Source organism: Oratosquilla oratoria, chromosome 28 (genome assembly GCF_046742065.1).
Source record: "Oratosquilla oratoria isolate Oo_2021 chromosome 28, ASM4674206v1, whole genome shotgun sequence".
Lineage (NCBI taxonomy): Eukaryota > Metazoa > Arthropoda > Malacostraca > Stomatopoda > Squillidae > Oratosquilla > Oratosquilla oratoria.
Genome location: NC_134804.1, coordinates 1,720,743 through 1,747,446, shown reverse-complemented (window position 1 = coordinate 1,747,446; position 26,704 = coordinate 1,720,743). Strand labels below are relative to the sequence as shown.

The following is a 26,704-nucleotide window of genomic DNA, read 5'->3' as shown; positions in this document are numbered from 1 at the left end:
TATCTTTAATCAAGAGATCTCCTCTGTCAATGCAATATATCCACTTGACCTGAATATTTTAATCATATCACCTCTTTCTCTTCGATCTTTCAGAGTTGGTGGACCCAATGCTATTACTCTTTCCTCATATGGTTTATCTGCTAGGCAGGTGTAGTGTCTTGCTGCATTGCTTATGGCTAAGGTGGTGGGTAGGGGACAAGGATGACCCTTCATCCACAAGGAGCTAAGACAGGGTAGAGGTGGAGGCATGCTTTGGCTGGCTACCTCCCTTAAAAGGGTGAATAAGCCTCTTGGTGAATACAGTATATAGATAGTAAGACCGAAATATGGGAAGCTTTTACCAGTGGGTAAGGATATATTTTTGGCTTTCATGGATTTAGAGAAGGCATATGCAGGACTGACAGTGGGGTTATGGAATGTATGGGATAGGGAGTGATCAAAATTGTAGTTTTTGTGAGGGTCAGGAATGGAGAGAGTGAATGGTTTGAGGTGGTGCTGCACTAAGGATGTGTAATGTTGCTATGGTTATTCAATGTTTTCATGGATATAATGGTGAGGGAGTTAAATGCAAGAGTAGTAGGCAGGGGTATGGAGATTGTGATTGAGAATGGAGGGAAGTGGGAGGTGAGCCAGTCGTTTGTGGATGACACTGCACTTGTGGCAAAGTCTGAGAATAGACTGAAGGAGTTGGTGGAGTTTGGGAGGGTTTATGAGAAGTCTAAAAGTAAATATGATGTACAGAGAGTGATGAGTTTGGCATGTTAGAGGTAAAGGTGGAAATGCTGGAGAGAGTGAAAAGCTCTGAATATTTTGGGTCACATGTAGCAGTTACTTGAAGAATGGAGATGGAGATGACAAGTAAAGTAGGCAAGTAAATGTCTGGGAGAGTGACAATTTTTATGGGGAATAATTATCTTCTGATAACCATAAAGAGAATGCTGTATAGAGGAGTGATTTTGCCCACTGCACTGTATGGAATGGAGACTTGAAATCTAAAGGAGGCTGAAAGGAAGACCCTAAGTGTGTTCGAGATTAATTATTTAAGAAGTATGGTTTGAAGTATAATTTAACTCCAGTTTTGTCAAAGGAATTCTACACAAATTAATAAAGTAACATGGCAGAGGACAGAATGGAAAGACAAGTACCTTTTGGCAAGGAAGAGGTCAATCTGCAGGTTGAGATAAGAATAATGATGATGTGATCAGGAAGACATACATTGGCAATGAGCTGGAAAAGAAGTGGTGCAGCAGCATCAGTACCCTCTGAAGGAACAGTACTACCTCTAGAAATTGTATTATCTGTTGAGAACCGAAATGAGTAAATTAGTGACTATGTTTTTCATCCTTTTCCAAGCTTAACAAAATTGCTTGGCATAAGCAAGGATAAAATCCTCAAAAATGGCCACTTCCTTTCAGATTTGAAGGGCTTATGGGTTCATGAGAAGGTTTGAGGTTAAGATACCATAATAAAGTTTTGAGTCTCCAACCCAAGGTCTGCTAAAAAATACACATGTCATGAACAGCAAGGGAAGTCAGGGCCCATTTAGATTTCTTTCATTTTCTTATGGATGGACAAATTTTATTACATTCACCAAGGTATGCAAAATCAAGACAACTGTGAGGTAGCATTGGATCTAGGAAACTAAGATTGTGTGATCAAGCAGGGACAGAAATGGACAATCCTTTCTTTGCATGGATTAGACCATTGAAATGTGAACACAACTTGGGGTGAAACAAATATCATGTACTCTGAGTCATGTATTTCATCTAAATATATACAGCAGTATTAAGATTCTTGAATAATTCAACAACCAATGACATAAAATTCCTTTCAGGATACAACAAAGTATTAACGTGTAACAAACATTAGCAATACAACCACCCAAGGCAAACTAGGCTCAGGAATGTTTCATAAAACAGTAGGTACGTTTCAGAGGTCTTTGTTGCAGGATTTAAAAGGATTTTCTTCTTGCTTGAGCATTATTTCTTCACTCATTAAAAATACAATAGGATATGACCAGAGGCCTATAGTGGCATAGGCCTACTGTTATAATAAATATGGATGTTGCTGGACCTTGTCACCACCAAAGATTATCTGACCAAGGTTAAAGAAGAACAACATATTTTGAGCTATAACTACCCAAGCAGCCACCCCTAGCTCAAAGAACTGGCATTATAGTAACAGAGAACAGATAAGGTGGTTACTACATATCTGATGGCTAACATCAGAAATGGCTGAGAAATCATGGGCACAGGACATTGTATTTAAGGGGATTCATGGGAGAGTTGAAGAACCTAATGACTAATTATGGTGTGGTTCACATAGAGTATGTATAAATGAAAATGTCTTGGGAAGAATAAGTCTATCCACACTCCAATGCACAACTTATTTACTCTGACTAAATAAGCTTTGAACTTTCTGTTTCAAATGTATGGTTTATGTGCTTGTCAAAATATTAACAAATTGGATGAACAAAATATGTATTAAGCCATTAATCACATTTTCCATAACTAATTTTTTCTTACTGAGTAACACTATTCTAAAGGTACTCAACATAACAGGCCATTCATTTGTTTAACTATGGTATTCGGAGGCATCTTGGTTGAATAGTCTGGTGATCAAAAGTATGAAATACAACTTCACGCAATCATACACTGATCTTGGTTGAAGATGTCTTCATTGATGATGCTGAAGGTGTTCCAATTATGACAAAGACTTTAGATTGAATGTATAGATCCCACTCACCATTTTCTTTCTGTTAGTTATTTCTTCTTTTAAAGCATTGTCCTCCTACCTCAGTGTCCATGTATTGATTTCAATCCTGTTTTAAGTCATCTTAGTAGACAAAGAAACAAAGGAGGTTTGTGACAGGTCCATAAGAATAGAGGCAGGCACAAGTCATGTTTTGGTGGATCTATTATGGTGTTTGCTGATCGTTTTTGCAGTATACACCTACAGAATAGAGAGAGATGTTCCAATGAGCATGAAAGAATTTTAATATTGTCATGCTTAGAACAACATTTATTCTTGTACACAATTTTTAATTGTTATCATAGTTAAAAACTCGTTTTAACAACCTGGAGTTTAATAAGAAAATAAGAAATATACATGTAGGGGGGGAGGGCATCTTGACGAGATGCACACATCAATACAGTATAAAGAAAAATAATATTGTTGATCTGTGAAACCCAAGGCTTATGTCGAATGGCATTGGTACTCACCAGACTCCCAACCAATGTATTCGCCATGTTTCAGGTTATCTTCCTGAAGCCACTTCTTGAGGGGACTGAAGTATTCCCTGTTGGCACTAGTGTCCATCTTAGTTTCATCAGTTAATGCCTTCATAGCTTCAGGCCAAGGTTTAGAGGATCCAAGCTGCAGCATGTCACTGTGGAAAGGAACAATTCAATTTGATTATAGCAACTAGACTCATAATGTGGACTACAATTAAATTTCAAAAATGACATTGGTGCTGTTGCTGGCATCAAACTGCTTACCCAAGAGCATTTCCAGCCTCGGTCGACTGATATATGTCGCATTTGTGCAGAGGCTTGGTAGGGTCATTGAGATCGTATTGGCCGGCCTTCAGACATAAAGATTTGTGGAACTGGAACTGAATCACGAAGCTGACAAAGTATCTGTAATGAGAATAGAGGTTTAGCAAATGTAAGCATTGCTGTATAAGTACAACCATCACCCAGAGTCAATTTTTTGAAAGACATAAATATAGTCGCACTCCTACGAACGCACCTGATATAAGGAACATTAGCGGGGATGTGGTACTTCGCACCAGGGTCAAAGTCGGCTTCAGAACGCATACTGGGAGGTCGTATACCTTGAAGTTCTTCCCAAAAATAAAAAAATTACTGGATACTTCTGATTAAACGTGAAACAAAGATTCAAAACATCAACAATGTATGGGAATCAAACACACAGGCAACCAGTTACTATAAAATCTATGTTCATGCAGCCTTGCCCCAAAGAACAATGCAAGTTCATGCTAGTAAAACATGGCGAGAAATATTTGTCTTGCAGGATATTAGGGCTTGATATAAAGTTCAGTTTCCAGATTTATTAAAGGAAATGAAGAACTCAAAAGGTATTCCATAGTTAATGGTGGTCTCCTTACCCTATGAGATACTATATTGAATGACATCATGAAAAGTAATTTCAAACAATTAAAATTTAGTTTTCCTATGCGGATTATTTCTACCATTTAAATGGCTTGTTTTTTGGACCTAACCTGACACACTGCAAAATATCTTGGATGATGCCACAGTATGGCATCTGTTTACGAAACTTGAATTACAAGCAACACAATCCCACTTGCACAAGACAATTTGGGTTCAGACAGGGAAGGTTATGTACCACAAATTTAATCTGTTTTTACTCAAGACTAATAGATATAATACAAGAAAGGGATGGATAGGCTGATTGTGCTTTCTTGAACTTACAAAAAGCCTTCAGCAAGGTACCACACAAAAAAAATATTTAAAAAAATTGGAAAACATAGCAGGGATACATGTTGGGATTAAATCCCAACAGAGGAATTTTTAGTGTAAAGAAGTTAGTATTACAAATGAATATAGTTATATATATATATAGTTGTAGAATCAGAATAAAGATTGAAATACAGTGATTAAGTATATCAAGCTGTATGAAATTTGTATTCTAGAAGCTTAGTATATGAAAGCATGCATAACAAATTATAGTCTTACTTTTTCCATTTAGATAGAGCAGCCTGTCATTTTTTATTTTATATACAAAAACATATAAAGCATTATGTAAAGGACTTGACATCATAGTTACACCAAGCTGGTTGACTACCCCCTCTCAGGAATGTCGAGTTACCGACATATCATTCCATTTAAACAGAGTGGCCTATCATTTTTTATATACAAAAACATTATATAAAGCATTATGTAAAGGACTCAACATCATAGTTAATCCTTTTATTTACCACTTGGTGACTTCTCCGTCTTGAGTATTGGTTCTGGTTCATTACCCATCTCTAGTTCCCATGTATGGATATTATATATGTATCATGCAATATTTTCACTTCAGTTAAGGTTAAGTTGTACCTTCCATAGACCCTTGGCAACAAAAGGTCAAAGGTCACTAGGCGTTTAGCACCAAGAGGCCCCTATAACACAGTCTATGTCCAAGACAAGAGATGTAACTGACCAGAAGTGTTAGTGATTCATGACTGGGGAGTGATATGAATTTATCCCAGTCATATATACTCTATTGTGTGTAGTGCTTATATGACGAAGCGTGTTTTAAAACAGTGTGGCTATGAGAGAACCACTCCCCTCAACACATACCTTTACCTTTCTCCCCATTCCCATACTTATGCCCCATGCCATGCCTGAAGTTGTTACACACATCCCCGTCATTAACCAGAACAAAGGCGAAGAAAATCACCAAGTGACCCCAAGGCCACAGTAAGTTACAACTTGACAGTTACATGAAATATCCAAACAAATCTGAATGATTGAAATTATTACATATTCACAAAGATACATGATGCTTTGTGATGCCATTGTACTTTTCAGGGTTCGATGAGTCCCTGCCGATCACAGGTATGTAATTTTGTTGTTGCTGAAAGTTGTATGTAAGTTCACACAGAGTACTCCAGAATTAATTCGGTGGGACTCGGTAGGATGGTCACCTATATTAATTTACACCATCAACATTTCGCATTAAAAGGGATGGGAAATCTGTTGGAAGTCATAATATTCTCCACAGTACAAGGCAACCTAGTAAACTGGATGGAGAACTTCCTGAATGGTAGAAAGATGAGAGTAGTAATCAGAGAAAAATATTCAGGTTGGAAGGAGGTGAATACTGGAGTTCCGCAAGGATCAGTATTGGCTCCAATAATGTTCATAATTTATATGAATGACATAGATGATGATGTAGAATGTTACACGAGGTTCTTTGCAGACAATGCCAAAATGTTGAGGAAAGTAAAAACCGAAATGGATTGCGAATCACTACAGGGAGTCCTGAACAAGGTTTGGAAATGGAGTCAGAAATGGGACTTCAACATTAAGAAGTGTAGCATAATGGAGTTTGGAAAAAGTAAAAATATAATATCAGGACAACATAAAATTGGAACTAAGGAGGTAAAGAAAGTGGGATCTGAAAAAGGTCTGGGAGTAATAATCTCAAACGACTTGTCCCCTGATAAACAAATAAAGAAAATTGTTGGAGAATCCCATAACTTGCTAAAATCAATAAAAGTGTCATTTACCCATTTGGGTGAAGAAATTATTAAAAAAATAGTCACACTAATAAGGCCTAGACTGGAATATGCGGCGACATTATTGTCACCCAGTACCAAAAAGAATATAAAGAAGATTGAAAGAATACAGAGAGCAACCACGAAAATGGCTCCAACACTTTCAAACTTGTCATATGAAGAGAGACTGGCTAAATTGGAGTTACCAAACTTTGGAGCAAAGAAGAGAGAGGCGACCTACTGACCATCTATAGAATCACAAAGGGTGCAGAAATACTCAACAGAGAAGACTTGTTAAATTGGGACAAGATAAACATAAGAGGACATGGAAAGAAACTCAAAAAAGATAGTTATTGAAGAAATCTGAAGAAGAACAATTTCCACACAGAGTGGTGGACACTTGGAGTGAACTGGATGAAACAATAGTGTGTGCAAAAACCATACATGCATTTAAGAGCAAACGAGACACTGTGAGATACAAAGGCGGGACACCACAAGTGTAGCTCCCCTTCCCGTAAGATACATACATACATCTACCAAAGGCTTTTTTCCCCCCTTATAAGGGCGGTAGCCAAAAAACAAAGACCTAGAAAGCACTCCCACTCATTCCATCCCTATCACACTCCACTCCCCCCCCACCCTCTTCCCTTCCTCTTATCTTGGCACCTCCTGGATGACAGGTCATCTCTGCATCTTGTCCACTGCCCTGGGTCAGAAGCAGTGTTGCAAGAGACAGCACATCCACAGCAAGGCTGCTTCATTAAATTGGCGACCCCCCTCTCCGTCCCCTCATGCAGAAAAGGAGAAGACGGGGAGAAATCCCTTCATGCTGCATCAAAATTTTTCTCACACATACTCGCTCACCCCCCATCCCTCACCCATTCCACCTCATGGATCACAACATCATCAATATACAACCATTCTCCATTCACCCCTGTTGTCTGTCCTCTCCTGTTCTTCCTCAACAGACATTCCCCTCTTCTCCAAAGCCCCTTTTACCCCATCCATCCATCTCATCCTAGGTCGCCCCTTTTACCCCATCCATCCATCTCATCCTAGGTCGCCCCTTCATGTTCACTCCATCCACATGTGCCTTCCACACCTCTTTTACTATTCTTTCTTCACTCATTCTTTCCATGTGTCCAAACCATCTTTCATCCACCCTATCTCCCAACTCCCTTTCCACCCCCGTTCTCCTTCTCACCTCCTCATTTCTCCATTTTTCAATCTATCCAGCCTAGTAACCCCCATCATACTTCTCAGACACCTCATCTCAAACACATTCAAACTCCTTCTCTCCCCTCTTATGTTCCATGTTTCTGCCCCACAGTGTTGTCGGCACAATCAATCCTTCATACAATCTCCTCTTAGTATCCATTCCCAAATGTCTATTTCTCATTACATTTTTTAATCTACCAAGGCATTTACTCGCTTCTCTCAATCTACATTCTACCTCCACCTCCACTCCTCCTTTTCCTGCCACATTCGCACCCAAATATCTAAAACTATCCACTTCCTCCAGTCTCTCCCCCTTAATACTCACTTCCAGTCTGCTGCCACTTTCACCCCTTGTACATCTCATCACCTTACTTTTACCCACATTTATCTTCAACTTCCTTCTTTCACACACTTTTCCAAACTCTGTCACTAACTTCCTCAATCCCTCCTCTGATCCTGCTACAAGTGCAGTGTCGTCCGCAAACAACAGCTGGCTTATCTCCCACTTTTCTCCATTTTCTTTAACCATCTCCAATCCCTGACCCACCACCTTTGCATTTACCTCTCGCACCACCCCATCCATGTATAAATTGAACAGCCAGGGTGACATAACACATCCCTGACGAAGTCCCACCTTTACCTCAAACCACTCACTCTCCATTTGTAATCCTGACACAGGCTCTACTACTCTCGTAAAAACTCTTGACAGCTCCTAGAAGCTTTCCTCCTATCCCGTATATCTGTAATACCTCCCACAGTGCCTTCCTGTCTACCCTGTCATAAGCCTTTTCCAAATCCATAAAAACCCAAAAACATCCTTCCCCTTTCCTATAGCTTTCTCACATATATGTCTTACCACAAAAATCTGATCTATGCAACCTCTACCCGTCCTAAACCCACACTGTTCCTCACCAATTACTCCCTCTGTTCCTCTCCTAATCCTCTCAAGACCCTCCAATAAACCTTCCAAACTACATTTAACAAGCTGATCCCTCTGAAACTACTACACTCACACTTATCCCCTTTTCCCTTGTAAAGTGGAACTATACAGGGTACTCCTCCAGTCCTCCAGCACACTACACTCTCTTAAACCAACATTAAATAACCTCACCAGCGAGTCCACCATTACTGTACCTCTTTTTTTTCAGGCATTCTGCATGACATCCATCCAGACCAGGTGCCTAACTTGCTCTCATCATCTTAATAACTGACTTCACTTCATCCTTCCTTATTTCTCCTCCATTTTCCTCACCCATCACAGTCATTTTCTTAGCACTTCCGGCTGAAACTACCTTTCCCTCCCTATCCTCCTTCACATTTAGTAATTCCCTAAATAATCTGCCCATCTTCCTCTTACTGCCTTCTCTTCAATTATCATTTCTCCAACTGCACCTTTTACCTTTTCTTCTCTACTTGATTCGCCTCCTCTCCTCTTCCTCTCTTAATTTCTTTCCAAAACATCTTTTTATTACTTTCAAAATTTTCTGTCACACTCTTACTACATTTCACATCTGCTCTCCTTTTTGCCTCCTTTATCCTAATCTCTTTTCTCTGTACGTCTCATATGACTCTCTCGTCCTATTTTGTAACTAATCTGTGAAAGTTCGCTTCTTCTCTTCTACAGCCTTCTTTGCTTCCTCATACCACCAATCACTACCCTTCCTTCTGGTTCCTCCCATCATCCTTGTTCCACACACCATCTTTGCACACTTTGCGACTCCCTCCTTGAACCATCCCCATTCCTCCTCCACTCCCAGTCCTACTCTATTCGTCACTCCCTCCCACTCCTCTCTCAGCTTCTTCTTGTACTCCTCCTTTTCTTTCTCATTTAAGTAGTTCACTCTAAGCACCTCCCTACCTTATGTCCTTTTCCTCTTTCTCCATCTATCCTCCACTCTCAACTTACCTCCTACCAGAAAGTGACCTGATATTCCCCCACTCTCTCCCCTTAGAACATGTACATCCTTAACTCTTCCTATTATACTCCTATCTACCAATACACAGTCCATTAACGCTCAATCTACCACCCTTCCATCCACTACCCTCTCTCATGTGTACTTATGCTTGACTTTCTTCCAAAACACTGTATTAGCTATCATCGACTCTCTAGACACATCTCCACCATCAACTCTCCACTATGATTCTTTCCTTGAACTCCACATTTCCCATCCACTCCGTTTGTTGGTTCATTTTCTACCCTAGCATTAACGTCTCCCAATACTACTATATTGACGTTTCTTCCTAATCCCTCTATGCATCTAAAAAGCCTCCCTTTCTTCTACACTCTTCTCACTACCAGGCCCATATGCACTTACAAAAAACCACATCTCCTTTCCCAGTTTCACCTTCATCCACATTAACCTTGAAGAAACCTCCTTCCACTCCACTACACGTTTACCTATCTCTTCACTTACTAGTATAGCCACCCCTTCTCTCCCTCACCCTCTCTTCACTCCTGAGAACCTCCCAACTACACTCCCAAACTCACACTCACCCCTCCCTCTCAACTTAGTTTCACTCAAAGCCAACACATCCATCTTCTCACAAACATACTATCTTTTCCCTTTTACTCTCATCTGTACTACATCCACGCACATTAAAAGACCCAAACCTTAGGGTACTGATTGGAAAACTACTAGACCCTCTTATGCCTTTATTATTATTATTATTATTATTATTATTATTATTATTATTATTATTATAATTTTTTTTTTTTTTTTTTTTTTTTTTTTTTTTTTTTTTTTTTTTTTTTTTTTTTTTTTTTTTTTTTTTAAGGAATGTCCCCTGTGGGACTACAGGGAGAAGGATGCCTAGTCCTAATCCCCGTCCCGTTTTTCTCGCCTCCTACGATTCAAGTGGGAAGTCTTGGTGGCAGCATTCTATCCCCCACCACAGAGTAAGTGAAAAAAAGGAAATGAATATTCAGAGAAATGGTACAGGACAGTAACAAGGGGTTGGGGATAGCATAACGGAGGGACAGTCGCAGTATAATAAAAGTGTCATCATTTCTCTATGAACAGAGTCCTCCTCTATCACAGACAAAATTATGTGTGGCTCTGGTCCGTAGGGGCGCCCCATATAGACCCTAAAATATTAACTGCATGCTACTTTGCCACAATAACATACAGCCAATACCCCAGGCGGGGTAAATACATCACTTCCCTTCGACTTCGTTCCATCTCACCTCAACTTCCACCAGGCGCAGTTCCAGTCCTTCTCGTTGGTCTTGCCGCTGAAGACATCCCATCGCCAAATGTCCATTAGATAGCCGAAAGGCAGGAAGACGATCTTGCTGAGGGCCATGCTCATCAGGAAGTTGATGTCGGGCTGCGGGTCGTCGAACACCTCCTCCAGGAGACCAATCTTGTGAAGGTGCTTTGGGGTTGCCACACTCAGTGCCAGCACGTCCCCGACAGCCTCGTGGAAACCTATAGGTGTAGGGTGAACGGGACGGTCATAGGAAGGAGAGGTGAACGAGGATGAAAAGATGGAACTATGTGTTATAGAATATTGTATTGGTGACCGGCCATTATGTTCTCGGTCTAAAAACAGAAATTACTGTTATATAATTAAGCAACAGAGACCCTTATGAAAGGCTAAAGATTAAAATCTCCGTGAATTTACTTACACCACTTGTAGTGAAAAAATGTGCTTCCATCATTCAACATGTCTTGGGGGAAGGATGCTGTATCACAGAACACGTGGTATATAAATCACAAACTTGAGAATGTTATAAGAGATCGAGCCGACAGTAATAGTAACTGGAATTTCCCTCCTCGACTTTGTTAGGAATATGTCAGCAAAACAGGACTGTCATTACAAACCAGCCTATACGTATGTACACAAAACATGTGAATTAGATGATCTGATATGACTACAACGGCCATAGGCGTCCGAAGGGGGTACAGGGGGCGGGGGCATTTGCCCCCCCCCCCGGAAATCAAAGGTGTGTTTGAAACTTTGGTGGTCGTCACGTATAATTTCGTTAAATTCCTAAGTTATAGTATATCAGTGTATGGCGGATGAATGTAAAAATGTAACTCAAGTAGATAAAGTTAATAATTTCATATGCCGATGCGGCCGATCCGAAGTATCTTGACATAACCCTATACTATAACTTTTCGTTTGTAGATGGTAAAAATGTTGGCATCTCTGAAATCTGATGGCACATCTTCATTCATCCAGATTTTGGTGAGGAGTTGGTGGAGCTGGTGTTCGATCAAATCACCACCAAACTGATAAATCTCGGCTGGAATTCCATCAGGGCCTGCAACTTAGTTGTTCTTCATCGCCTTAATGGCATTTCTTACCTCGTCAAGGGATGGAAAAGGAGATAGATCTGAATGCGGGAATTACAGAGGGATCTCTTTGTTGGCAACTGCAGGAAAGCTTCTTGCACGTATCCTGAACAACCGCCTTAAAACGTTGTCTGAGAGAATTCTTCCTGAGACACAGGCCGGCTTCAGACCGACGCGAAGCACAACTGACATGATTTTTACTCTGCGCCAGCTGCAAGAAAAATGTCGTGAGCAACACCAACCGCTCTACATGGCTTTCATCGACCTTTCCAAAGCTTTCGACCGTGTCTCAAGAGAGCTTCTTTGGGATGTCCTTGCCACATATGGATGCCCTGATAAGTTCATCCGCATTCTCCGACTCCTTCATGACAACATGCTCGCCAGAGTCCTGAACAACGGGAACAGCTCTGAGCCCTTCAAAGTCACCTCTGGAGTAAAGCAAGGCTGTGTGATAGCACCAACTCTCTTTACCATCTTCATTGCAGCAATTTTGCATATCATACGAGATGACCTTCCACCTGGCATTGAAATTTCATACCGTACGGATGGTAAACTACTTCTTGCTCGCCTCAAAAGCAAGCAAAAACTATAACAAAAAGCCTGTTGGAATTTCAATACGCTGACGACAACTGTGTAGGAGCCCTCAGAGAGGATCACCTCCAACAGGTACTGAATACTTTCCATCATGCCTACACAAAGCTTGGACTGAGCATCAACATCAAGAAGACTCAGATACCTTACCAGCCTTCACTCAGCACCCTTGGTGATAACCTATCAACAGTTCAACTTGATGGAACATCACTGGAAAACGTAAATAACTTGTTACCTTGGGAGTCATCTTTCAGCAAATGCCGATCTCAGTGATGAAATTCAACACCGTCTGAAGAGCGCAGGAACTGCCTTTGGGAAGCTCCGAACGAGAGTCTTTGGGAATAGGGACATCCAAAAGGACACAAAACTCATGGTTTACAGAGCCGTTGTTATCCCAACGCTCCTCTATGCGTCTGAGACCTGGTCTCCTTACCATCACCACCTGAAAACACTTGAAAATTTCCACCAACGCTGTCTTCGGAAGATCCTTAATATCAGCTGGGAAGACAGAAGGACCAACTAAAGCGTACAGCAAGAAGCAAAAACTACCAGTATTGAAGCCTGTATCACCAAGAAACAACTCAGGTGGAGTGGCCACGTAGTGAGAATGTCTGACGATCGCCTTCCCAAGCAGATCTTCTACTCCCAACTCACGGATGGCAAGCGTACAAGGGGAGGCCAGAAGAAGCGTTTTAAGGACGTCCTAAAAAAAAAAAAAAAAAAAAAAAAAAAAGTAACATAGACTTCAACAACTGGGAGGAAACAGCAAGAAACAAATCCCTCTGAAGAACCACCGTCAGAGAAGGAACAGCGACCTTTGAGTCAAAAAGGTTTGCACAGCTGGAGGAAAAAAGAAAACATCGGAAAGAGTGACAACAACAGCGGTCACGGCCAGCATTTCCTCCCGGAACTGTATGTCCGCACTGCGACCGATCTTTCCAGGCACGAATCGGTCTCATTAGCCACCTTCGCACACACCAATAATAACTCACGAAGACCATCTTTCTCGACCACGAGGCATAGCCACGACGACTATAACTGTATACAGGTAATGTTTTTAATTTTGCCCGTCCCCTACAAAAATCCTGTGGACACACCTGACAACGGCAGTGGCAGGATTTTCAAACAGTAACATCAGCAGACACATTGTTGAAACACCAGGCAGGTAGGCTACCGCGAATGATACCCGGGATCGAACTAGGTACCAGCAACCTTATTTGTATTTTTTATGTGTGTGTGTGGGGGGGGGGGGGTAAGATAAAGCTCTACCTATCTTTTTTGTTATCACTCCACATTAGTCTCCCAAAATATGTATAAATCCGTGAAAATAAACAGGAAATTACAAGCCAGTATAAGTTTTTCAGCAACAGAATGATTACGAGAAGTGGGATGAAATTTCGCTCACGTGAACAACCGGCATGTCTTTCTCAGTAAGTCTCCTATATTCTTTGCAAGGTAATTTCAAATGCAGGGGACTGGTTTCTTGTTATTTTTTACAACCAGTTCAGTAAATGATGAAGTCACTAACAGAGTTACATGAATAATGCTAGCAATACCAATTGTGATAGTAATAGATGAGAAAGTACTAGAGTGAAAAAGACGATTGTTAACAAGTAAAATAATTGACAACCATCAGCTTGTAACTAAGAGTATCTTTAAATGTAGTAACTTACCTATTTCGTCCGGCCTACACACCAACGTGTCTACAGCACACAGTTAATACTAGGGTTTTTTCTACTAACCTGAGTTGGCTCCTCTCCTGAAGAATGCAGGTTGGTGTTTGTACTGGAGAGCGTACTGGATATGGCCCATTTCATGATGAACTGTGATCAAGTCTGACATAGTTACGTCTGTGCACTGCTTAATTCTGTAAAAAATGCCCTGCGTATCAGCAAAGGCGGGTACGTCGGTACCTATAGGACACAACTCCACTTACAGCTACACTGACATTTTGACTAAAATATTACTCTTGAATTAAGCATAGTTCAAAATAAGATAAAAGAAAACAAAATAAAAATAATATAAATTAAAGGAGTACAGTTGGTATCTAAAGTGAAAATTTTTTCTTTTTGGATGGAGAACAGCAATTTGAAAGATAATGCAATTGATCTACCCATTCAGATTCCGGTTCTGCAAAGTTTGTCACACTTTTTCTACCCGACAGACTGTTTACAAAATGGTACGCCATAAAAATGAAAAATTGACTTAAAATATTCATACAATATGACAAACGCATTTTCATATCTACAAATGATGTAGTCAGAGTGGTGGTGGGATGATTAAAGTATAGGATGAAGAAAGAGAAAATACTTAATCACTTATGTGATGTTCAATGTTACAATTTTTACATTTAGACTTACACTGATTTTCATCACATTATTATTCCTCAATGTGCGATAAATTATAAACCACTGAACAATGGCTTTATTAAACTACGTCGTTATGAACGAAATTTATCTTTGAAAGTTTTAAGAGTGATTTTTTCACAGTGAATTGTTGAATTTTTGCATATCGGCTAATTTATCTCATTCCTTTTCTTTTTCCTGAAAATATTACGCCAAGGTACAACTGTTTAGTTTGAAAAATTGCGGCAAAATTTAAGATTCATTCATGAAAAGTGCTTCGATAAACGTTCAAAGTAACACAAGGCACGGTTAAATCCAATGCATAAAGTGGCGTGCATCTGAGACACTACAATGACCATAAGAATCTGAAAGAGGTAGATGTCAAGACAGACTTGAAGATTGTGTGTATGTGTATCTTGGGGAAGTTATGTTTCCAGTCGTCGAAGAGTGGTTTACCCAAGTGATAAACATACAACAAAATCAGCGACTAAAGTCAACAGTGCCAAACGTCCTACAGCCTTGTCCAGCACCATGCAACAAAACAACAGCTACAAAACGTTCTCCCACATCACTGTATAATGTGCTCCTTGTTCTTCAAAAGCCGGGGCCAATGGCGGCTCATACTGAAGTGAAATGGGGGGGGGGGGTGAGAACTGTAAATATATACGAGAAAGTGTCAACATGCACAACGAGGTAGTCGTTGTATCTCAGAAATGCTGTGCGCGTTGACACTTGTGTTGTAAATGTTCCCAGTTTCCCCTTTTGTCTCACCACGAGCTACCACCGTCGCCATTCGTATATTGGTGAGGGCAAATTGGGTGCAAATCATTCCCCGGTCCCACCTGGATTCGCCCCGTCCCTGAAAACATTGTTCTGGTGTTTGTACTGAATCTGGTAGTGTGCGATTTATTTCAAGGTATACAGTGATTAGCTCGGTCAGTTTTATCCGTGCACTATTTGATCTTGTGAAACCATTAATCATATTATTAACAGTGTAGGACATTTGAATAATTTATTATGGTGCCTGCTTCTTGTATCGTTCATTATCACTCGTTATTCTGTGCACCAATTTTTGTAAAACAAAATTACCTGAGGGTTATTTTATATTTGGAATATATCACGAACCCACATAGCACAGTGAATAGCCCAAAGCTGTGGTAAATATTGTGAAAAAACAACAACAACATTCGCGTCGATCCTTTGTGCCACAGCGTTTTTTTTTTTTTTCGGCTATGCTCTATCGTCTACTCGGGCTGGCAGATAGTCCAATGCTAGTCGCCCAACCCCACTTAGCCCGTCCGCGGGGTGCTCCGTCACGGTCAGCGGCCGGGACGGGGCATGTCGGCCGAAAGAACTGGCCACCCCATTCCCGGCCAACGTCCTCCGCCAGTCGCCCAACATCACTTAGCCCGTCCGCGGGGTGGTCTGCCACGGTCAGCGGCCAGGACAGTCACATTTTATACTACTCAGCCACAACTGATTTGATTAAGACGCTCTTCCCGCAGAGGTCGGAGCTTTTGTGCATGTATTAGCTCTACAATTACCAATTATCCAGGTGGGTGGATATGATCCAATGAACCACAACTGATTTATAATGAGCCATTCGTGTTTTCGCCTTAGATCAGCCTGTACTTAGACATGCATGGCTTAATCTTTAAGACAAACATATGACTTCTCGAAGGATCAAACAGGTAGCTTGGCTTAGACGCTAGATAGCTAGCTACCTATCTGTGTAGGTAGACCATTGGGAGGGTGGATGGATGAATGGATCTAGTCGCTAGGGGTGGGGGGGGAGGCATCCGGGATCTCGGCCGAGACTACCCTCCCCGTATACCATATACGCGAGATGCCGGAGTTGCGGATGTCGGGTCCCAGCCACCGTTGACTGCCAGTCGCCCAATATCACTTTGCCCGTCCACGGGGTGCTCCGCCACGGTCGGCGGACGGGACAGGGCATATCGGCCGAAAGAAGTTGCCACCTCATTCCCGGCCAGCGGGACAAAGGGCCGTTTGGTTTTGATATAATAAAATCGCGCTAATTCCTGAGATCGGAAATTTTGTGCATGTATTACCTCTACAAATACCTGTTATCTAGGTGGGTGGATAAGATCCAATGCATCACAACTGATTTAATGAGCCATTCGTGGTTTCACCTTAGATCGGCCTGTTCTTAGACATGCATGGCTTAACCTTTGAGACAAAAATATGACTTCTGGCAGGATCAAACAGGTAGCTTGGCGTTGATGCTAGATAGCTAGATAGCACTCTGTGTAGGTGGACCGTATGATGGATGGATGGATGGATGGATTCGATCGCTCGGGGTGGGGGGTATCCGGCCTCTCGGCCGAGACTACCCACCCCGTATACTATATACGCGAGATGACAGATTTGCGGATGTCGGGTCCCGGCCACCATCGACCACCAGTCTCCGAACATCACTTAGCCCGTCCACGGGATTCTCCGCCACGGTCAGCTGACGAGACGGGTCATATCGGCGGAAAGAAGTGGCAATCCCATTCCCTGCCACCGTGCACCGCCAGTAGCCCAACATCACTTATCCCGTCCGTAAGCTGCTTCACCACTGTCAGCAGCCGGGACGGAGCACGTCGGCCAAAAGAAGTGGCCACCCCATTCCTGGCCACCGTCCACCGCCGGTCTCCCAACATCACTTAGCCCGTCCGCGGGGTTGTCTGCCAGGGTCAGCGGCCAGGACGGCCACTCTGTATACTACTTAGCCTGTTCTGCAGCCGGGCCGGGGTCCGTACACTCAGCCTAAAGATACTCAGATTCACCAAGTGCGGCGGACAAATGGTCGTTTGTTTTTGATTTCATATAATTGATGGATGGATGGATGGATGCGGTCGCTGGGGTGGTTGGCATCTGGCCTCCCGGCCGAGACTACCCACCTCCTATACTATATATACTAGATGCCAGAGTTGCGGAAGTCCCGGCCAACGTCGACCGCCAGTCGCCGAACATCACTTAACCCGTCCGCGAGGTGCTTGACCACGGTCACCGGCCGTGACGGGGCACGACAGCCGAAAGAAGTGACCACCCCATTCCCGGCCACCGTCCACCGCCACTGGCCCAACGTCACTTACCACGTCCGCGGGGTAGTCAGTCACGGTCAGCGGCCAAGACGGCCACTCTGTATACTACCTAGCTCGGTCTGTGGCTAGGCCAGGGTCCGTTTGGTTTTGATCTAATAAAAGCGCTGTACCCTCTCAGGTCGGAGCTTGTGTGCATGTATTAGTTGTAGAATTAACAGGTATCCAGGTGGGTGGATATGATATATTGAACCACAACTGATTTAATAAGCCATTTGAGGTTTCGCCTTAGATCGGTCTGAACTTAGACACACATGGCTTAATCTTTGAGACAAGCATATGACTACTGGCAGGATCAACCAGGTAGCTTGGCGTTGACGCTAGATAGGTAGCTAGCTATCTGTGTAGGTGGACCGTCGGGTAGATGGATGGATGGATGGATAGGATCGTTTGGGGTGGGGGCCATCCGGCCTCTCGGCCGAGACTACCCTCCCCGTATACTATATACGCGAGATGCCAGAGTTGCGGATGTCGGGTCCCGGCCACCGTCGACCGCCAGTCGCCGAACATCACTTAGCCCGTCCGCGGGGTGCTCCTCCACGGTCAGCGGCCGGGACCGGGCACGTTAACCGAAAAAAGTGGCCACCCCATTCCAGGCCACCGTCCACCGCCAGTCGCCCAACCCCACTTAGCCCGTCCGCGAGGTGCTCCGTCACGGTCAGCGGCCGGGACGGGGCATGTCGGCCGAAAGAACTGGCCACCCATTCCCGGCCAACGTCCACCACCAGTCGCCCAACATAACTTAGCCCGTCCGCAGGGTGGTCTGCCACGGTCAGCGGCCAGGACGGCAACCCCTTATACTACTCAGCCACAACTGATTTAATTAAAGCGCTCTCCCCGGAGAGGTCGGAGCTTGTGTGCATGTATTAGCTCTACAATTACCAATTATCCAGTTGGGTGGATAAGATCCAATGAACCACAACTGATTTAATGAACCATTCGTGGTTTCGCCTTAGATCAGCCTGTACTTAGACATGCATGGCTTAACCTTTGAGACAAACATATGACTTCTAGCAGGATCAAACAGGTAGCTTGGCGTTGACGCTATATAGCTAGCTAGCTAGCTATGTGTGTAGGTAGACTGTTTGGTGGATGGATGGATAGATCCAGTCGCTAGGTGTGGGGAGCATCCGGCCTCTCGTCCGAGACTACCCTCCCCGTATACCATATACGCGAGATGCCAGTGTTTCGGATGTCGGGTCCCAGCCACCGTCGACCGCCAGTCTCCGAACATCACCTAGTCCGTCCACGGGGTGCTCCGCCACGGTCAGCGGACGGGACGGGGCATATCGGCCGAAAGAAGTGGTTATTAATCTAGGTTACATAGTATATTGGATATGGGTAAAAGGTGTTCTTAGGAATCAGAGGTACTTCACGGTTTGGTCACGTGAAAGAAGATGTTGGTGGTGTGTGTGTATGTATGCTCGTATGTGTGTTGCTGTGTAGTTTTCCATTTTGTTGTAATCTGTGAGATTATGGTTACATAATACCTCCCTCCCGGCGAGAGGTGACTCCTGTCACCTGGAATAAGGAGCGGCGAGGGGGCTTGATGTTAAATTTTCATACATAGATATATACATATATATATAGATATGGCGAGTATGATGTGATACCTGTTTTGAACCTTAATAGGTGTTGAGGGGGGGTTAAATTGTCATTGGGTGTTAGTTAATAGACTGGGTTAACCACTCCGTTCTTTCTCTTCCCTTTTTTTGTCTGTACACTCGGTTTCACCACTTTACACTTCTTTCTTTTCTGGGAGATCATTATGTGTCAGTTCTGTGACTGGATTTTGTCTATTTTCACTGGTGAATAAAAGGGGTCCTTTCTGTGAGTTGCACTCTTGGGTCATCAAGGAGTAAAGGGGTTCTTCCCTTTAGTTAAGATATTGGGAAGTATTTTTCTGGGTTATGACTCGTTTCTGGGAGTCGGATAATTGGAGTGGTAATAAGGTCAAATGTATGAAAGGTTCTAACATCCTTTGATGGGTTATTGTCGTAAAGTTACATATGGATTATAATCTTATGGTTAAGATATATTACAGTATATGGGGTTCAGATCTTCTAGCCGGTGCGTTTTAATACACAAACATATACCAATCTACAAATGAATAGGAGCAGGACTAGAAGGGCGCAGAAACTGAGGAATATAGCGATTGATGGGAGTGTGGGGGTGGTGAATTGCAGCGTGTCCATTATATTTGATTGGGTGGTGTTTAGTAGGGCTACATAGTCCTGTGGGTTTAAGGAAATGGAAAGAGGTTTGGGGGCGTTTAGGGGTATTGGAAGGGGTTCAATGGGGTCGAGGACGGAGGTGAGGTTATATCGAAGGATGTTGTGGTGGTGGTTGGGTTGAAATCTTGTGTTTTCAAAGAAGATTTCGCATGAGTTGGGAATTGAGACAGGTCCACAGATTTGTTTTTGCCAAGATGAGGGGTTTTCTTTAGAAATTACAGAAACGAGTGTGGTTCGTGGGAAGAATAGGAAGTATTTTGTATTAATGTGTACGTGAAGGGGTTTGTTGGGGTTGATTTCTTTGTATGTGCAACTGTCTAGGGTGCTGGAGTTCAATGTTACAATTTGATTCATACAGGTTACTTCTGTGGTACGGTAGAAACTGAAAAGGTATGCAGGGCAAATGTGGAATTTAGAGACAGTTGATTTTCAAATGGCGAGGTCGGAAGAGGAGGTATATGAATACCATTGGCCGTCTTCAGATTTGATGACTGTTGTGGGTTCCACATCAAGAGTGATAGTTGAGTTATTGTAGGTGTATGAGAATGGGATTATATTCCAACCTGTAAATCTGTTTTGTGGGTCGAGGGGGATGTGTGAGTAGATTGCATTTGTGCCTAGTGTTGTTTTAATGAGAGGGTAGTATAGGTCTAGTTGTTCGGAGGGGAAAATGCTTTTTAGGTGGAGGTTTCTTAAGGCAACGGAGAGTGCAGTTTTTAGTTTGCCTTTGGGGAGGAGGTTTGAGGTGTCCTTGTTGGCGGCTGCGTCGACGATGAAGTGTAGTAGTGTCTGACCATACCTATGTGGTCGCTTATGGTTTTTATTTGTTCAATGTAGTATATGAACATTTCTAGTTCGTGGAGGTGGTTGGATTGATTAAGGGAATATTCGTGGAGTCTGGAGAAACGGTCAAGTAGTAAGTTTACGGATCCTGCTAAGTATTGAGAATTTTGGGAGTTTAGAAGAACAAGTTTTCCCATCTTATTTAGTTTGGAGGCCATTTTGTTTATTGTGAAGTGAACATTGGTTATATCTTCTTCAGTTGCAATGCCAAATAGGGATTTAGAAAGGGAGCCCATGAAGTTCATGAGTCCTCTTTTATGTCTGAAGGAGGCATGGTGGAGTTCTGAGTTATGAGTTGATGTCATGTCACTCCGTTCAATCTACTGCGGTAAGGATGTATTGGGAACCTTGGCGGCTTGGAGGTAGTTTTAAAAGATCAATGCCCATAGTATCCCATGGTTCTGAAGGAATGGGTACTTCTCCAATTTGGAGTGGTTTCGGGTCTGGTCCACGAAGTTGGTTACATGTGATGCAGTCTTCGATGTGACGGTTGATGTCGGTGGCCATCTTGGGCCAGTAGTACGTCCGTTTGGTGTTTGCAAGACATTTTTCTTTGCCTGGGTGGCCTGCAATGGGGCTATTGTGTACCATTAGGATGATTCTTGGAATGAAAGAATTAGGGATTATTGTTTGGGTTGGGATAGTAGTACCTCTTTTAAGAATTCCATCCTTTAGGTGTAATTCTCGGACGGGTACAGGGGGGTGGGTTTGTAAGGTGGTTCCCATTTATAGGTGGCGGATTACCTGTGACCAAGTCGGGTCTTTTCTCTGTTCTTCTCGTAGTTCCTGGGGGGAAATACAATTGGTGGTAGGGACTGTTGCAATTAGGGGGTTTCGGATAAGTGCGTCTGCAACGACGTTAGCTATTCCTTTAATGTAGACTATTTTAGGGGTGTATTCCAATATGGTTATATGCCATCTTGTTATCTTACCTTGTAAGGTCTTTCCCTTGAAAAATTCTGTTAAAGGTTGGTGGTCTGTCAAGACTGATTTTGTGACCCAGAATGAGTTCTCGGAAATTGTTTTAGAGCCCAGACTACTGCTAGAGCTTCCAAGTGGGTGGTGGAGTAGTTACGCTCTGCAGGGTTCAATACGCGGCTTGCGTACGCTATCGCTCTATGTTTCCCATTTGAGTCTATTTGCTGTAGGACTGCGCCTATCCCTAGGGTGGATGCATCCGTATACAGGAAAAATTCCTGTTTAAAGTTCGGGAAGGCGTGTATGGGGGCCTTTTGCAATGCCGTCTTTATTTTGTCAAAAGATTCTTGTTCCTCAGAGTTCCATTTGAAAGGTATGTTCTTACGTGTAAATTTGGTAAATGGAGTAGCTAGGTCAGCAAAATTTCTGATATAAAGTCTGAAATAGGCGGCCATGCCAACGAAAGAACGGAGTTGATTCTCGTTCTTCGGGGTGGGGAATTCAGCAATGGCACTGATTTTGTTTGGGTTTGTGTGGATTCCATCTTTGTTTACAGTATGGCCAAGAAAGGTGATTTACTTTTTTAGGAATGAGCACTTATTAAGTTGGATTTTGAGTCCAGCTTCTTTGATGGTTCGCAAGACGTACCCAAGGGTGTCTAGGTGGTCTTCTACCGTATGGGAAAAATGATCAGGTCGTCTAGATAGACGAAAAGAGACTTGCCTAGTTTGTCTTTGAAAAGGCTATTCATAAGTCTTTGTAATGTAATAGGGGCATTTTTTAGTCCGAAGGGCATTCGATTAAATTCGAAATGACCTTTGTCAGTACTGAAGGCTGTGACTTCTTTTGACTCTTCTTCTAGTTCAATCTGCCAGAAGGCGGATTTGAGGTCTAAAGTTGAGAAAACCATGTTTCCTTGTCCCAGGGATTGGAGGACATCTGCCATGACAGGCATAGGCATACGGTCTGGGGTGGTGTTGATGTTAACTTTACGGAAATCTATGACCGGTCTAAAGGATCCCTCCTTTTTAGGAACTAGAAAAAGTGGGGAGTTCCAAGGGGATTGAGAATGTCTGATGACACCTTGTTCCAGCATGTTGTCTATGTTTTGTGATACCAATTCCTTTTTGCATTGAGGAATTCTGTAAGCTGGTATGAAAATGGGGTGTGTGTGGAGTGGTATGTGTATATGGTGTTTAACCAAAGAATTCTTTCCTAATGGTTCATCGTTTAAGGCGATTGCCTCACGATGGGATTGAAGGATGTTCCTAAGATTGGTCCTGGCTTGTTGGAAATCTATAATTGGGATATCTTCTGAGGGGATCGGAGTGGGGTTTGGTTTGGTGATGATGATGTTGATTGGAGTGGTGTGTGTTTCTTGAATGGGGTCTATGTATAATTTGGCTGTTCCTAATTGTGTGTGCTTGTTTATCTTAACTGGGGTATGTGAGATGTTCTCTACTAAGATAATTGCCTCTTTGTTCTCTCTAACTGTATCCCAAACAGCAGGCATATGGATATTTTTTTTTCTTACAGGTATTGGGAGACACAATTATATCTTGGCCTGGAAGTGCACCAGTTATGATAACTGAGATAAGCATACTTTCCCCTGGGGGGATTGTAAGTTTGCCTTTGTTGAGAATGTGTGTGTTGAGAAAGGGGGGGATTAGGTGGTGTGGTGTTGTCTGACTTGGCATGTAGGTGTGGTTGGGGAAAGGTGTCGTAATGTTGGTGGTATTGCCCGATGTCGAGTCAGGGATTCGCGGAGGCATTCTGCGTTCACCTGAGGTAAACAAAAGCCGAGTTGGGCAAGCTTGGGTGCATGCAGAATGTTGTGACACTCCGGGAGGGTGATGTGGGGGGTAGTGGTGGATACTGAGGGTGTTCACCTGAGCGCCTAGAAGCGTCGGAATAGGTGAGGGGGGCCGTTTGGTTTTGATCTAAAAAAAGAGCTCTACATCCTGAGATCGGAGCTTGTGTGCATGTATTAGCTCCAGAAATACCAGTTATATAGGTGGGTGGATAAGATCCAATAAACCACAACTGATTTAATGAGACACTCGAGGTTTCGCCTTATATCGGCGTGTACTTAGACATGCATGGTTTAATATTTGAGACAGCATATGACTACTGGCAGGATCAACCAGGTAGCTTGGCGTTGACGCTAAATAGCTAGCACGCTATCTGTGTAGGTGGACGTCGGGTGGATGGATGGATGGATGGATGGATGGATCGGATCGCTAGGTGTGGGGGCCATCCGGCCTCTCGGCCGAGACTACCCACCCCGTATACTATATAAGCGAGATGCCAGAGTTGCGGATGTCGGGTCCCGGCCACCATCGACCCTCAGTCTCCCAACATCACTTAGCCCGTCAGCGGGGTGCTCCGCCACGGTCTGGGACTAAACGGGGCACGTCGCCCGAAAGAAGTGGCTACCCCATTCCCGGCCACCGTCCACCGCCAGTCGTCCAACATCACTTAGCCCGTCCGCGGTGTCTTCCGTCACGGTCAGCCGCCAAGAAGGGGAATGTCAGCCGAAAGAACTGGCCACCCCATTTCCGGACACCGGCCACCGCCAGTCGCCCAACATCACTTAGCCCGTCCATGGTGTGGTCCTCCACGGTCAGCGGCCAGGACGGCCACCCTCTATACTACTTAGAAATAACTGATTTAATAAAAGCGCTCTTCCCACTGAGGTCGGAGCTTGTGTGCATGAATTACCTCTAGAATGACCAGTTATCCAGTTGGGTGGATAAGATCCAATTAACCACAACTGATTTAATGAGGCATTAGAGGTTTTGCCTTAGGTCGGCCTGTACTTAGACATGCATGACTTAATGTTTGAGACAAGCATATCACTATTGACAGGATTAACCAGGTAGCTTGGCGTTGACACTAGATAGCTAGCTAGCTATCTGTATAGGTGGACCGACCCGTCCGCGGAGTACTCCGCCATGGTCAGCGGCCGGGATGAGGCACGTCGGCTGAAAGAAGTGGCAACCCCATTCCCTGCCACCTTCCACCACCAGTGCCCAAACATCACTTAGCCCGTCCGCGGGGTGCTCAGCGACGGTAAGCGGCCGGGACGAGACACGTCGGCTGAAAGAAGTGCCCACCCCATTCCCGGCCACCGTCCACCGCCATTCGCCCAACGTCACTTAGCCCGTCCGTGGGGTGCTCCACCGCGGTCAGTGGCCGGGACGGGGCACGTCGACCGAAAAATGTGGCCACCCAATTCCAGGCCACCATCTACCGCCAGTCACTCAACATCACTTAGCCTGTCCGCGGGATGGTCTCCCACGGTCAACGGCCTGGACGGCCATCCTATATACTACTTAGCCATAACTGGTAATTCTAGATCTAATACATGTACGTAAGCTCCAACCAGTCGCCCAACATCACTTACCACGTCCGCGGGGTGCTCCCTCTCGTTCAGCGTCCGTGACCGGGCACATCGGCCGAATGAAGTGGCCACCACATTCCCGGCGACCGTCCGCCGCCAGTCGCCCAACATCACTTAGCCCGTCCGCGGGGTGGTCTGCCACGGTCACCGGCCACGACGGCCACCATCTATAATACTTAGCCATTACTGATTTAACAAAAGCGCTCTTCCCCTTGAGGTCGGACCATGTGTGCATGCATTAGCTCTAAAATTACCAGTTATCAAGGTGGGTGGATATGATCCTATGAACCACAACTGATTTAATGAGCCATTCGTGGTTTCGCCTTAGATCGGCCTGTACTTAGACATGCATGGCTTAACCTTTGAGACAAACATATGACTTCTGGCAGGATCAAACAGGTAGCTTGGCGTTGACGCTAGATAGCTAGATAGCTCTCTGTGTAGGTGGACCGTAGGATGGATGGATAGATGGATAGATCCGGTCGTTCGTGGTGGGGGGCATCTGACCTCTCGGCCGAGACTACCCACCCCGAATACTATATACGCGAGATACCAGAGTTACGGATGTCGGGTCCCGGCCACCGTCGACCGCCAGTCGCCGAACATCACTTAGCCCGTCCACGGGATGCTCCGCCACGGTCAGCGGACGGGACGGGGCATATCGGCCGAAAGAAGTGGCCATCCCATTCCCAGCCACCGTGCACCGCCATTTGCCCAACATCACTTATCCCGTCCGTAAGCTGCTTCACCACTGTCAGCGGCCGGGACGGAGCACGTCGACCATAAGAATTGACCAGAGAGGGCCGTTTGTTTTTCATTTAATAAGATGGATGGATGGATGGATGGATGGATGGATGCCGTCGCTGGGGTGGTTGGCATCTGGCCTCTCGGCCGAGACTACCCACCTCCTATACTTATACGCTAGATGCCAGAGTTGCGGAAGTCGGGTCCCGTCCAACGTCGACCGCCAGTCGCCGAACATCACTTATCCCGTCCGCGAGGTGCTTGACCACGGTCAGCAGCAGTGACGGGGCACGACAGCCGAAAGAAGTGACCACCCCATTCCTGGCCACCGTCCACCGCCGCTGGCCCAACGTCACTTACCACGTCCGCGGGGTAGTCAGTCACGGTCAGCGGCCAAGACGGCCACCCTGTATACTACCTAGCTCGGTCTGTGGCTAGGCCAGGGTCCGTGCGCTCAGTCCAAAAATATTCAGATTCACCAGGTGTGCCGGACAAAGGGCCGTTTGGTTTTGATCTAATAAAAGCGCTGTACCCCCTGAGGTAGGAGCTTGTGTGCATGTATTAGTTGTAGAATTACCAGTTATCCAGGTGGGTGGATATGTACCAATGAACCAAAACTGATTTAATAAGCCCTTCGAGGTTTCGCCTTCGATCGGTTTGTATTTAGACACGCATGGCTTAATCTTTGAGACAAGCATTGGACTACTGGCAGGATCAACCAGGTAGCTTGGCGTTGACGCTAGATAGGTAGCTAGCTAT

The 26,704-nt window shown here is 44.2% G+C and overlaps 1 protein-coding gene across 1 annotated transcript; it reads right to left on the bottom strand.

Moving 5' to 3' along the window:
* Positions 1 to 3,074: 3,074 nt before the first annotated feature.
* LOC143040206 (angiotensin-converting enzyme-like) lies at positions 3,075 to 21,185 on the bottom strand. The gene is made up of 7 exons (XM_076210875.1): positions 20,837 to 21,185; positions 14,094 to 14,264; positions 10,647 to 10,890; positions 4,239 to 4,243; positions 3,751 to 3,844; positions 3,498 to 3,638; positions 3,075 to 3,388 (listed from the first exon to the last, which is right to left on the bottom strand). Exons 1-7 carry the CDS (start codon positions 21,183 to 21,185, stop codon positions 3,196 to 3,198), a joined length of 1,197 nt encoding a protein of 398 aa, XP_076066990.1. The 3' UTR covers positions 3,075 to 3,195.
* Positions 21,186 to 26,704: the final 5,519 nt, after the last annotated feature.